This window comes from Bos indicus x Bos taurus, chromosome 2 (genome assembly GCF_003369695.1).
Source record: "Bos indicus x Bos taurus breed Angus x Brahman F1 hybrid chromosome 2, Bos_hybrid_MaternalHap_v2.0, whole genome shotgun sequence".
Taxonomy (NCBI): Eukaryota; Metazoa; Chordata; class Mammalia; order Artiodactyla; family Bovidae; genus Bos; species Bos indicus x Bos taurus.
The window spans coordinates 118,087,472-118,101,144 of record NC_040077.1 but is presented as its reverse complement, the minus strand read 5'-3'; the positions used below and the strand labels follow the sequence as shown (position 1 = coordinate 118,101,144).

General features: G+C 43.2%; 1 protein-coding gene across 3 annotated transcripts in view; it reads left to right on the top strand.

The window, feature by feature from the left end:
* SP110 (SP110 nuclear body protein) overlaps positions 1-13,673 on the top strand; it is a 49,655-nt gene that overhangs the window by 18,309 nt on the left and 17,673 nt on the right. Inside the window, exons 7-12 of one of the 3 annotated variants that reach the window (XM_027515834.1) lie at positions 1,683-1,811; positions 4,088-4,237; positions 6,215-6,301; positions 7,370-7,423; positions 9,724-9,789; positions 11,610-11,828. In XM_027515834.1, the coding sequence (XP_027371635.1) occupies positions 1,683-1,811; positions 4,088-4,237; positions 6,215-6,301; positions 7,370-7,423; positions 9,724-9,789; positions 11,610-11,828 (705 nt within the window). The remainder of the gene's footprint in view (positions 1-1,682; positions 1,812-4,087; positions 4,238-6,214; positions 6,302-7,369; positions 7,424-9,723; positions 9,790-11,609; positions 11,829-13,673) is intronic. The other 2 variants (XM_027515853.1, XM_027515843.1) reach the window with 2 other exon arrangements.

Sequence of the window (13,673 nt, the reverse complement as noted above, 5' to 3'; positions counted from 1 at the left end):
CTTTGCTTCTTTTCTTTTCCTAGAACTTGGGGGAGACTATTAGCTGCTTCCAGTGCACTGTACCAGAAATCAGGCACAGTTGGAGAGAGGCACATGGCTGGGCAGCGTGTTCTCCCTGTGTCTTCATGACTCCAGCATAAATGACCCCCCACACTGCGTGACCACTCCACTTCCTGTGATCCTCTCAGTTCAGTTCAGTTCAGTTCAGTCACTCAGTCGTGTCCGACTCTTTGCGATCCCATGAATCGCAGCACACCAGGCCTCCCTGTCCATCACCAACTGCCAGAGTTCACTCAGACTCACGTCCATCGAGTCAGTGATGCCATCCAGCCATCTCATCCTCTGTTGTCCCCTTCTCCTCCTGCTCCCAATCCCTCCCAGCATCGGAGGGATTCATTTCCCAATGAGTCAACTCTTCGCATGAGGTGGCCAAAGTACTGGAGTTTCAGCTTTAGCATCATTCCTTCCAAAGACATCCCAGGGCTGATCTCCTTCAGAATGGACTGGTTGGATCTCCTTGCAGTCCAAGGGACTCTCAAGAGTCTTCTCCAACACCACAGTTCAAAAGCATCAATTCTTTGGCACTCAGCTTTCTTCACAGTCCAACTCTCACATCCATACATGACCACAGGAAAAACCATAGCCTTGACTAGACGGACCTTTGTTGACAAAGTAATATCTCTGCTTTTGAATATGCTATCTAGGGGGGTCATAACTTTTCTTCCAAGGAGTAAGCGTCTTTTAATTTCATGGCTGCAGTCACCATCTGCAGTGATTTTGGAGTCCTCCAAAATAAAGTCTGACACTGTTTCCACTGTTTCCCCTTTATTTCCCATGAAGTGATGGGACCAGATGCCATGATCTTCGTTTTCTGAATGTTAAGCTTTAAGCCAACTATTTCACTCTCCACTTTCAAGATCCTCTCAAATCTAAAAAAAACAGTTTTTTATTTTCAAACCTCTTATACCTCACTGCTTCCCTTTTGCACATCAGATGACCTTTCCTCCTGTTTCATACAAAAGCATCAGATGAGAATTCCCTCTCTTCCCGCTCCCACCCAGTAAACCCTGCATCTGCCCCCTCCTTTCCAGTTTCTTCATTCTCTCCAAAGCAACCCTTCCACCTCTCCTGACCATCTCTATGGTCCCTCTCTTTCTTGAGAATTCAGCATCTCCCCCTGGTGACTCAGATGGTCGAGAATCTGCCTGCAATGCAGGAGACCCAGGTTCTCTGGGTCAGGAAGATCCCCTGGAGAAGGGCACAGCAACCCACTCCAGTATTCTTGCCTGGAGAATCTCATGGATAGAGGAGCCTAGCGGGCTACATCCATGGGGTCACAAGAGTTGGACATGACTGAGCGACTTTCACTTTCTCACAAGGATATTCATTCAACCAATGCCCAATCCTATCACAGTTCATAAAAGGAATTTTCTCTTGATTCTCCTCTCACGTCATCCATCGCTCTCCCTTCTGTTTCACAATGAAACTTCTAGAAATGAGTTACCCAAACGTATTGTATCCATTTCTTTACATCTCTCTCTCCTCTGCTGCTTTAGAATTTCAGCATCACCAAAGATCACCAATGACCTCCTGGCCACTGTGATTTGAAGCTAAGCATTGTTGACATATGAGGTTGATAGATCAATGTTTGTAGCTATAAAAGATGATCTGTATCTTTTCAGGAAAGAAAAGAAAAAGATGTATCTGGGCCACCTCAAAGAAGAGACAGCAGAAAAATAGCCACCAAGGAAGTAAGATGAGAAAACAAGAAGGGGCTGGAGGCCAGAGACAGCTCATCCCTGTTGACCAAGGTGTGGGAGATGGGATTTTATTCTAAGTGCAGTAGGGAGCCACTGAAGAGACCTAGTCTGTGAAGTGACATCATCCAATTTTTTTAACTTTTTATTTTATATTGGATTAGATAGTCAATTAACAATGTTGTGATAGTTTCAGGTGGACGGCAAAGGAACTCAGCATCCATTCTCCCCCAAACTCCTCTTCCATTCAGGCTGCCACATAGCATTGAGGGGAGCTCCCTGGGCTGTACAGTAGGGCCTTGTTGGTTATCCATTTCAATATAGCAGTGTGTACATGACATGATTCAATTTTCACCAACAAAAAATTATGGTGTTATGTAAAGAATGAATTGGAAATAGAAAAGATATAGGGCACCCCTTTAAGGGGCAGATGCCGTGGGAGCTGACAGCAGCCTGGATTCACATCTGGCAGACGTTGGAGAGAAGGTCTATTCAAGATCAGTTTGGAGGTAGAGTTGACAAGATTTGGTAAATTGGAAGCTGAGAATGAGAGAGAGAAATCAAGGCTTGTTCTTCAGTTTCTGGCTTAAACGGCTGGGTGAATGGTAGGTGATGCTGTTGCTGAGAAAGGATGCAAATATATTGAGGGAAATTTTTAGAATTCAATTTTTGACTTGTTCATTTCAAGATTGGTGCTAACTGTCTATGCGTGTGTGTGGTTTGTCAAGAACCACGGGATTACCCCCTCCTACAGAGTGATGTTCTTTAGAAATATGACTATTATAAAACCACAAAGCACCTGGGTCAGGGAGAAGAATTCTTTATTGATATTCACAACCAGTTCGACATTGTAGCATTTCTCATACGCAGACCCACAGGAACGAGGAGGGAGCTGATGGAATCTTCTGTGTGAATGCAGATTACATCCTGTAGACACAGGAGAAAGAAGGATGGATTTTCTGTTTGTATACAGGACATCCTCTTCTGCTCCTGAAAAGAGAAAAGCAATTTTTTTTAACTGCTTTGAGATAAGATTGAAAAGATCCTGAGTCTTCACCCTAATTTGGGAGAATGTAAATGCCTCTTTCTAAGAGCCAAAGAAACCCCAGGTGTCTCCAGCTTTTACTAAAGAGTCTCCAAGTTCTGGGCTCCATCCCTTTTGACATGTGAACACCTAGGGATGGAGTGTTCCATGTCCCTGGTACTGTGGGACTTAACCTAGGAGCCTAGCCCTGGCCACAAACATTTGATCATGACCAGAATGAGAAGTTTTATCACCTCTTTGGATCAGGCAGTAATTAACTAGCTAGAGATTTAATTTCGATGGTATGTGAAAAGTGAAATAATTCTAGGGGAAGTGAAAGAAGACATCTCCTATTTTTATATATTCTTTTGTGTCTCAGGAAGCTAGAGCTTTTCACAGAAGCACTGAGAAATCAAGGAGACAATTTCCCCACAGTACACCAATTTGAAAATGCAAGTCACTCAGTCATATCTGACTCTTTGCAACCCCATGAACTGTAACCTGCCAGGCTCCTCTGTCCATGGGATTCTCCAGGCAAGAATACTAGAGTGGGTTGCCATTCCCTTCTCCAGGGGATCTTCCTGACCCAGGGATCAAACCCTGGTCTCCTGCCTTGCAGGTGGATGGATTCTTTACCATCTGAGCCACCAGAGAAGTCAATGTGGCACTCAGTAAAAAAATCTAGTCCAAAAATGTAAATACAAAATCCACTGGCAAAATAAAGGGAGAAGAGAGCCCCAGTGCTAACACTCCCACTCCCACTCCCCTTCATCCTCTGGGTCTCAGCCTCACCCTCCACTGCAGGGCCCCTGCCTCTCAATTCTTTGATACCTTTTTGCCCTTTCCCTACTAGAGGCATCCTGGGTCTCTCCTGTCTCCTGTATCACACATAGGCCCTAGGGAACCTGGAAAAGTGCTTTACAAGACCCCTCCTCTGCTGAAACAGACCATCTGACCATGTTTATTTGGATGTGGCACTTTCTGGCAGTCGGGGTCTGAAGCCAGGAAACAGGAAATCAGCCCCAGTGCTCTGGGATTCCCCCAGATTAATCTGATTGATTTCAACAAGTTGCACAGAGAGTAAGAATAGACAGTAAGTTTTCAGGGGAAAGGAAAGTACATACAAGAAAATATATATATATACATAACTACAAAGAGATAGCAGGAGAAAAGTGAGGTGCAGAGCAGGGGTACCAAGGTCTCACAGTGGGGAGACTAGGGGTGTGAGAAGGCAATCACTATTCAGGGAAGGAGGAGGGCCACTGGGATTCCAATTAAAACTGTACCCAAATCACTGTTTGGCCAGGGGCAGCCTTACCTGGGCATGGGATCCAAAAGACACTCCAAGGACTGGATCAGGTGACTCATACAGAGGACGACTCAATCAGGAATACAAAGGTCATGACAAGGACACAAAAGAGAAGGACAGAATGTGCCCAGATGCCTAAATCAGAGGGTAAGGCTGGTGATGGAATTTGTCAGCTGGAAGCTCAGTGTGGAAGGCTCTCTCCTGCAACCCACAATAGACCAATAACTCATTACCATAAATAATATATTTTTATGGAAAATAGCACACTTTTCTTTTTTTAATATAAATTTATTTTAATTGGAGGTTAATTACTTTACAATATTGTATTGGTTTTGCCGTACCTCAACATGAATCCGCCATGGGTGTACACATGTTCCCCATCCTGAACCCGCCTCCCTCCTCTCTCCTCGTACCATCCCTCTGGGTCGTCACTTTTCAAATAAAAATATTAGTTAGGTGAGTGGTATCATTTTACATTTTTGCAGCTCTCTTTAATGTCTACCTTAATCAAAGCTGGATTCTTCTAAAAATTTTTATTAACTATCTTTTCAATGTGCTTCTTCAATATTTTTGTACATATCTTTACTGTATTATATTGAGAGCTGAGAGAACACTTTTAATAACACAGTCTATACCCTGTTAACAATTGCTTTCTGTTTTTAAAGCTTCTTTAAAATTTTTTTTCTTTCATTGAAATATGTTTGGTGTACAATATTATGTTAGTTTCAGGTACATTACATAAGGGTTTCATTTGCATACACTATAAAATGATCACCACCATAAGTCTAGTAACTTATTAACTATCCCCATTCAAAGTTATTACAATATTATTGACTTTATTTCTTATACCGTATGTTACATCCCTTTGGCTTATTTATTTTATAACTGGGTGTTTGTACCTCTTAATCCCCCTTACCTTTGGTTGAATCATAGGAAGAAAATCCAGCGCCACACAAATCTGTAGCCAAAAGGGGGGAGTACGTTAACAGTCTTTTGAGATATCTATGGTTATTCACATTTGATACTACACCAAAACTCCACAAGTGATAGTTTCTTAAAGGTTTGCTGTAACCAGAGTCTGAAACCATATCAATGAGCTTTTCATACTCCATTGTAGTAAGATGTTTCACACCATCTTGTGTTTCAAATGAATCTCCTACTCATGCCAGACTTTATAATAGCATATACAACTGGAAAGTATTGGTTTACTGGATTTTACAGTGAGCTTACAACTCAATCACCTGAGTATTATTCTTGAGACAATCATGGTACTTCAAGACGCAACAAACTACTTTATATGTGCTCCCCAATTTTTCACATAGACTTTTTTCCTTTTGGCTGCATCGGGTCTTAGTTACGTCATGCAGGATCTCTCATTGCAGTGCACAGACTCTCTATTGTGGAGCGCAGGCTTAGTCACTCCACAACATGTGGGATCTTAGTTCCCTAATCAGGGATCGAACCTGTGTCCCCTGCACTGCAAGGCAGAGTCTAAACCACTGGACCACCAGGGAAGTCCTCACATAGACTATTAAAAAGAAGTGTTCTCAAGGGTAGAAATTTAATACAATTAATAATTTTAACTGTTTCATCAAGAACATTCTTAAATGAAACTGCTGTTTGTTTTTTTCATGTTGAGTAAGTGGTGGTGGAGAACGCAATAGGTAATTCTAAGATTTGGGGACTTTATTTGTACTGAAGCACCAGAGTTTTTACCTGCTTTATCTGTGCAAAAGCCAACATAGCAAAAAAAGGCAAAGAACATCTCATTATGAGAACAATTTTGACCTGGAAGGTCTCCTGAAAGAGTTTTCAGGACTCTCCAAGGGGTTCACAACCTCACTTTGAATCTCTGGTCCAGAGGCTCAAATGACGGCTCCCCAAAGGACATTCTGTTAGTAGTGGAACCATTACTGACCAGCTTTGCTATGGCCCTCCCCTGACTGGCAGACAGATCAGTGGTAGAATTATTCTCAGGAGGGTGTCTTGGAGGCTCAAGCAAGACTGGAACCTCCAGCCTTCAACTCCAGAGTGTTCAAGGTCCTTCCTGGTTCTCTGGGAGATTCCCCACTGACTTTCCAGAGGGGAAAGTGACATGAATGCTGTTTTTTTTTTTTTCCCCAGAGATCAGTGATAATACTTCAGAAATGGATGAAGGGAAGAGACCCCAGGAGCCACCCAGCACACCACCAAGAATCACCCACGGCAAAGGTGAGGGATCGCAAGTCTCACAGTGTATAATCAGGAACCCAGACTTAGAGCTGTTTTACTGAGTCAGTGTTTCTCAGCCATTTGTTCATTATCGCTGCTCCAGAGAGCCCATCTAGATATTGTTTTGTAATCATGAACCCTACCCCCCAGGGTATTTTAATAACACAGGTATATTATACATCCATTTCTGTACTTGATATATTTATTTATGCTTTATACATGAAAAGAGTTAAGTTTTTTCATCCCAAGAAACAATTAGGGGGCAACCCATCACTGTTAAGGCTCCCCTGGTGGCTGAGACAGTAAAGAATCCACCTGCAATGCAGGAAACCCAGTTTTGATCCCTGGCTAGGGAAGACCCCTTGAAAAAGAGAATGGCTACCCACTCCAGTATTCTTGCCTGGCCAATTCCATGGACAGAGGAGACTGACGGGCTACAGTCCATGGGGTCACAAAGAGGTGGACATGACTGAGCGACTCTTTCACTTTCTTTCTCTACCATGAAGAGTTCATGCTCTGAGTATATTCATGGTACTTTATTACACTGCCAAGCCATCCAGTTTTTCCCTAAAACCCCAATCACCATATTTCTCACATGACGTTTCTGGGAAGTGAACAGCTAGTCATAAACGCAAATGTAATACTATACCTGAGCATGAAGCCCTGACTTTGTTGTGTGCATGCGCAGGACTAGAGAATCTTGGTCCCTAGAGCCCTCTTGAGGAGCCTCCATTCTCCATTATAATAAAGTGAAAGTGAAGTAGCTCAGTCATGTCTGACTCTTTGCAATCGCATGGACTGTAGCCTACCAGGCTCCTCTCTCCATGGGATTCTCCACGCAAGAATACTGGAGTGGGTTGCCACTTCCTTCTCTAGGGGATCTTCCCAACCCAAGGATCGAACCCTGGTCTCCCTCATTGCAGGCAGACGCTTTAACCTCTGAGCCAGCAGGGAAGCCCATTATATTAAGGGATAGAAATAATACTGTTAAAGCTTTACCAACTCAATATTGATGGAAATGAATACAAAGATTGCTTATTCAAAAGTTTCTTTCTTATTACTTTCAAGATTCCACGGATGATGACAGTAAACTGTCTTTGGAAAAATCTCCCGGGAAAAAGCGTAAGTGTAAAGAACTTATTTGGTCCCTGGTAGGGTAGATTTGATATTATTTTTAATGATTGTTATGTCCTTAGGATATCCAAGCCAGAAAAAGATGTGTGCTTTTTACAGCAGTAATTTAACTTTTTGCAACATTAAAAAAAAAAAAGTACTATAAAAGCAATACTCTGTGGCCATTAAGACTAACTTGCTGCATGTGACAGAAAACCACCACTTACCCTCCCCCTCCAAATAGTGGGTGAGATAAAAAGGCTTATTTCTCTCTCCTGTACAGAAGTAGGTGGTCGGGGCTGGCACCATACATGGCTCATTCTGGCTGTCACTCTATCATCCTTACCATGCAGCATCCCCTTCACTGGGCTACAGCCCACAAGAAAGGAAAGAGGCAAGATCAAGGAGAGGCACACCTCCTCCACTATAGGACTCTATCTGCAGGTTAAATTTAGTAATTCTGCTACCATTTCCTTGCCAAGCAGCATGGATCTCAGCACCATCCATAGCAGACAGCTGTCCTGGAGACCCCTGTCCTGCAGAGAACTATGCCTGGCAGAGAAATACGCTGTGCAGGTTAAGCCAAGATCTGGTTCAGCTTGTACTGAAGAGTAGCCCATCCTGTCCAGCCCCATGTAAAGTTCCTCATAAAATCTGCCAAAAGTATGCAAAGTTATTAATCAGGAAGTGAAATATCTATTTAATCTGCTTCTGCCACCTTATTTTTGTACCTTACAAAAAGGTCTGCATTCATGTACATATATGTGTGTACATTCTTTACATATATATATTTATATGCATATACATTATATATATGTATATATACACACACATGCTTATTCTGCATAGTCTATTCTATAAACACTTCTAAACATTTTTCTCATTGTATCAATGTTATCCATTATCTATTTTCCTTTTTCAGAAGGGAGGGGATATACAACTCATTACTGCATGAGTAACAATTTATTTCAATAATAACCTATTGGCGGTAAGTTAGGATACTTCCCATTTTTATATAAAAATAGAAATCATATTGCATGTGTTGGTATCTTTACACAATTGCCCAATAATTTCCTCTGAATTAATTTCTAAGTGTAAATTACTTGGTTAGAATCTGTATATCTTAAATTTCATATTTGTTACCAAACTATTCTCCAGAAAATACTGTTTTGCTGTTGTTCCCTTTAACAACACAAGTGCTCATTAACTGCATCCTCATCAACCCAGATATGATAGAGGTTTTTACAAGTTTGGGTATAATTCAAACCAAGCAATGAATTTTTTGGACTTTTGAGGGGGGGTCTAAAGATGCTTTTTAAAAATTTTTTTCATTTGTATTTCTTCTTTTAATTTATGCTTTAATTTAATTTATGTACTTTCAATTCATGCTTTTTGTCCATTTTCTTAGTATGCTATTCATTTTTTATTTTATCTATTAAGGACATTCATCCTCTAATGTTACATATATTCGAATTTCCCAGTTTTATTTTAATATCACATGGATACTTTTTGAAGTATGGGCATTTAAGTTTTTTAAATGGTTAAATCTGTTCATCTTTTACCTTTATGATTTTTGGCCTTGAGTTTGGCTAAGAAGATCATTTATATCTATGGCTTATAACAATCTCTCTATATATTTTCTTCTAGTCTTGAAAAAACTAGTTATTAGAAAAAATGGCATATTTTAATGTTAATAATTTGCCACATCTCTGTTATTCTTTATTCAATCCTTTTTCATTTCCAAGTAGTTTCTTCACATTGGCTCCTGGGTCTCTTTCCTCCCCAAAGTGATAGGAAGATAGAAAAAATTTTACTTAAAAATTTCAAACTTGTAGATCACTATCAGTTCAGTTCAGTTCAGTCACTCAGTCGTGTCCAAATCTTTGCGACCCCATGAATCACAGCACCAACTCCTGGAGCTTGCTCAAACTCATGTCCATTGAGTCGGTGATGCCATCCAACCATCTCATCCTTGTCATCCCTTTTTCCTCCTGCCTTCAATCTTTCCCAGTATCAGGGCCTTTTCTAATGAGTCAGCTCTTTGCATCAGGTGGCCAAAGTATTGCTGTTTCAGCTTCAGCATCAGTCCTTCTAATGAATATTCAGGACTGATCTCCTTTAGAATGGACTGGTTGGATCTCCTTGCAGTCCAAGGGACTCTCAAGAGTCTTCTCCAACACCACAGTTCAAAAGCATCAATTCTTTGGCGCTCAGCTTTCTTCACAGTCCAACTCTCACATCCATACATGACCACTGGGAAAACCATAGCTATAGATAGCCATAAAAGATGATTTTCTTTTCTGTTTCAGAAAAGAAGAGAAAAATACATAACTGGTCAAGTTCAAAAAAAAGACAGAAAAAATGTCTCTCAAAAGGTGAGCAAGAAAGATGAAGTTGTCATTCCCTTGGTGTTCATTAGGGTTCTTCTCTTCAGCCACATGGCCAACTCCACCCCAGTGCCTAGACCATTTCATCAAGGACTATGCCCCACAAAGAGAGAACCATGTTGCTTCCAACAGGCTTCTTTTATCTTAGCACTGGGAAGGAATGAGGCGGAGGTGGACAGGAGGCATCAGACAATTTTGAGATATGGGACTTCCCAGGTGACCCTAGTGATAAAGAACCCACCTGCCAATGCCAGAGACACAAGGGACATGGGTTCAATCTCTGGGTCGGAAAGATCCCCTGGAGGAGGGCATGGCAACCCACTCCAGTATTCTTACCTGGAGAACCCCCATGGACAGAGGAACCGGGGGGGCTGCAGTCTATAGGATAACACAGAGTCGGACACGACTGAGGTGACTTAGCACACACAATGTCCAGTGCAAGTTCAGAGCCAAGAAGAACAGACAAAGCAAAAACCTGAATGTGCAGGCAGGATCCAGATTCCCAGTCCCAAACTGGGGTTAGATTTGTGGTCATCGAGTGTTCAAAGCCACCCGCAGAGATGCTTAGCATGCCATTGACTCCATGCATGACAAAGCATGTTATTTGCAGCACAAGAAAGAAAACTATATGTAACTTTGTGCTTTTCTGGACCCTCTGCTTTATTCCTTTTCATGCTCATCACCTTTTATCCTTTTCCTCTGCACTTTCTCCCTCTTCCCCTGCCCCTCTCCTTTCTCCTTATTTCTTTAGTTCAAGATGTGCCGATTAGTGGGGATTGTCTTGGATTCCCAGCCCTTAGGAGGGAATGTGGCACCCTGGGAGGAAATCTCCTCTCAGCGCCCAAACTGAAATCATGACATGCATTTCACTGCTTTGGACATTTTCCCAATTTTTCTGCTTGTTGCCAATACCCCTCAGTCTTGGGGTCTGACCTGGGAAGGGACCAGAACCTCCTCCCTACCCTTCTCCTCCCCTTGACTCTTTTTCCCAGTCCCCAGCCCCGCTGCCTCCTTGTCACATGCTGAGTTCTCTCTACCAACAACTTCTGGGAACACTTGACATTCAGACCTCTGAGCTTTTCTTGTTGGTGTATAAAAATAATTTTTGGAACATAGAAATCCCCTTTCACTCTTGTGTTTCTGAGATTTTGTGTAGTATCTCCAAAGTGGCCTTGACTGAGATCCTGGGCTAGATTCTGCCCTTTCCCGAAAATTGATTAACTTCATAATTAGGGAACCCTGACCATTATAAGGAGAAGGAAATGGCAACCCACTCCAGTATTCTTGCCTGGAGAATCCCAGGGACAGAGGAGCCTGGTGGGCTGCCATCTATGGGGTCGCACAGAGTCAGACACAACTGAAGCGACTTAGCAGTAGCATACAATGTATAAGGATGAAAAATACATAATTTGAATATTTTCTAAACTATGCTGCTTGTTACACATTCATTCCACAGAGATGCATTGAGCTGAGGTGTGTTCTGGCCACATGCCTTAGCTTCTGAGGACTCAGCAACAAGCAAAACAGACAAGATTCCTGCCCTCATGGAGCTTATATTCTCACTGATACACATGTAATGAAGAGTCAGAAAGAGGAATTGAAGGAGGAAAAGAGAAACAGGGTTTAGGGAGGAGAAGAAAGATACATCCAAGAAAAAGAGAGGAGTGATTATAGAGAAATAGTAAGAGGCAGGCAGGGGTACAAAGGGAACTCAAAGTGAGGGGACTGGGAATGTGAGAGGGAGGTTGCTAACAGGAAGGCCACTGGGACCCCAGTGAAAACTCATCACAAATCTCTATTTGCTCCAGGAGCAGCCTCATCAGGGCTCAGAATCCAAGAGAAGCTCCAAGGGGTGAATCAGGTGACTCAAAAGAAGGATGACTCAACCAGAAAATCAACAGTCATGACAAGAGCCCGAAAGGCACAGGCTGAAGGTGCCCGAATGCCTGCACAAAAGGATAAAGCTGGTGGTGGCACTGGTCACCTGAATGCTCAGCGTGGGAGGGTCTCTCATGGAGCCCGCACAGGTGATGTAGATCTAAAGTGATTACTGGAAGGAGGGAGAAGCATCCGTGAGGCGGCATGAAGACAGAGCAGGGTCTCAGGGTCTGGGGGTGGTTGCTGGGAGAAGTAATCGCGTCCCCAGGGTGCAGGTTGCCTCAGCTGTGTCCTGTGGACCCAGGTCACCTCTCCCAGGTTCTGCTGTTTACATCCATCAGCAGAGTCACCTGCTCCGTGGAGTCTGGGGGCTGCTCTCTGATTCGGGCCGACCCACTGACGGGGGTGGACACATTCTCTGGCTTATTTCTTCATGGTTTGTCTCTGGAGGTGACATAGACTAACCCATGAGTCTGCGTATTTAAAATTATCTCGGGACTTCCCTGCTGGTCCAGTGGTTAAGAATCCACCTAACCGTGCAGGGAGCATGAGTTCAATCCCTGGTCAGGCAACTAAGCTCGCATGCCACAGCCACCGAGCCTGTGTGCCACAAAGATCCGTGTGCCACAACTAAGACCCCACACAGTCAAATGAACAAATAAATATTTTAAAAAGTAGAATTATCCCATACTGGGAAACTCCTGGTCATCCGGTGGTTAGGATTCTGTGCTCTCACTGCCGAGGGCCTGGCTTCCATCCCTGGTCGAGCAACTTAAATCCCATAAGTGGCGTGGTGCGGTGTGGCCAAAAAATTAAATTAAAAATAAAGTAAAATAAATAGTGCCCTACCCAATGATCAGACTGTTGCCAGTTTAGACTCCCATGAATATGGTGTGGACACACTTTCCCCTACGTCTTCACCAGCACTAGAAATAATAAGGACTTCCCTGGTGGCTCTGACGGTAAAGAATCTTCCTGCAACACAGGAGAACCAGGTTCAATCCCTGGGTTGGGAAGAGCCCCTGGAGAAAGGAATGGCTACCCACTCCAGTCTTCTTGCCTGGAAAATACCATAGACAGAAGAGCCTGGTGGGCTATAGTCCATGGGGTCGCAAAGAGTTGGACATATCATAGAAATAACAAGTTGGACACAGAAATAACAAGCCTTTTCCATTTGTTGAACACACAGGCCAAGAGTGATAGTCTGCCAGTGTTTTCCTCGAAACCTCTTTGCCCACTGCGCAGGGTTAAACACGAGGTGGGAGGTCACAGTACTGCTTGCCAGCATCTCAGAAGGTCACACACTCCTGCCTTGTGTACTCAAGAAGGGCCATGTGACTTGGCCAAAGAAATGTGGACAGAAGTGAGAGGGTCACTGCAAGCCAAAGCTTGAAAAACTTTTTCTATAACGGGCCAGAGAGTGAGTCATTTAGGCTCGGCTGGCCATACTGGTTTAGTGCTGCTACTTTAACCTTTTCCTGGGAGCAGGAAACTGGCAGAGGCAAAAACATAACAAGTAGGCCTGGCTCCGCTCCAATAAAACATTCATCGCAGAAACAGACATTGGGCCGATTGGCTCCTGGGCCGTAGTTGGCTGAAGTCTATAATAAACCACTGAGTTCTGGGAGGACCATAAATGACTTCAGCATTCTCTAGCCTCCATTACTAACATCACTGTTTCTATCTGGGGCTTCCCAGATGGCGCTGGTGGTAAAGAATCCACCTGCCAATGCAGGAGACATGAGACACAGGTTCGATGCTTGGGCTGGGAAGATGCCCTGGAGGAGGAAATGGCAACCCACTCCAGTATTCTTGTCTGGAAAATCCCACGGACAGAGGAACTTGGCAGGCTACAGTCCATATGTTAGCACAGAGCTGGACACGACTGAAGACTTAGCACGCACTCTTTTTATTACTTTTAAAATTTTTATCAAACTGTAGTTGATTTACAGTGTTGTAGTACTTTCTGCTGCATAGCACAGTGAATCAGGTAT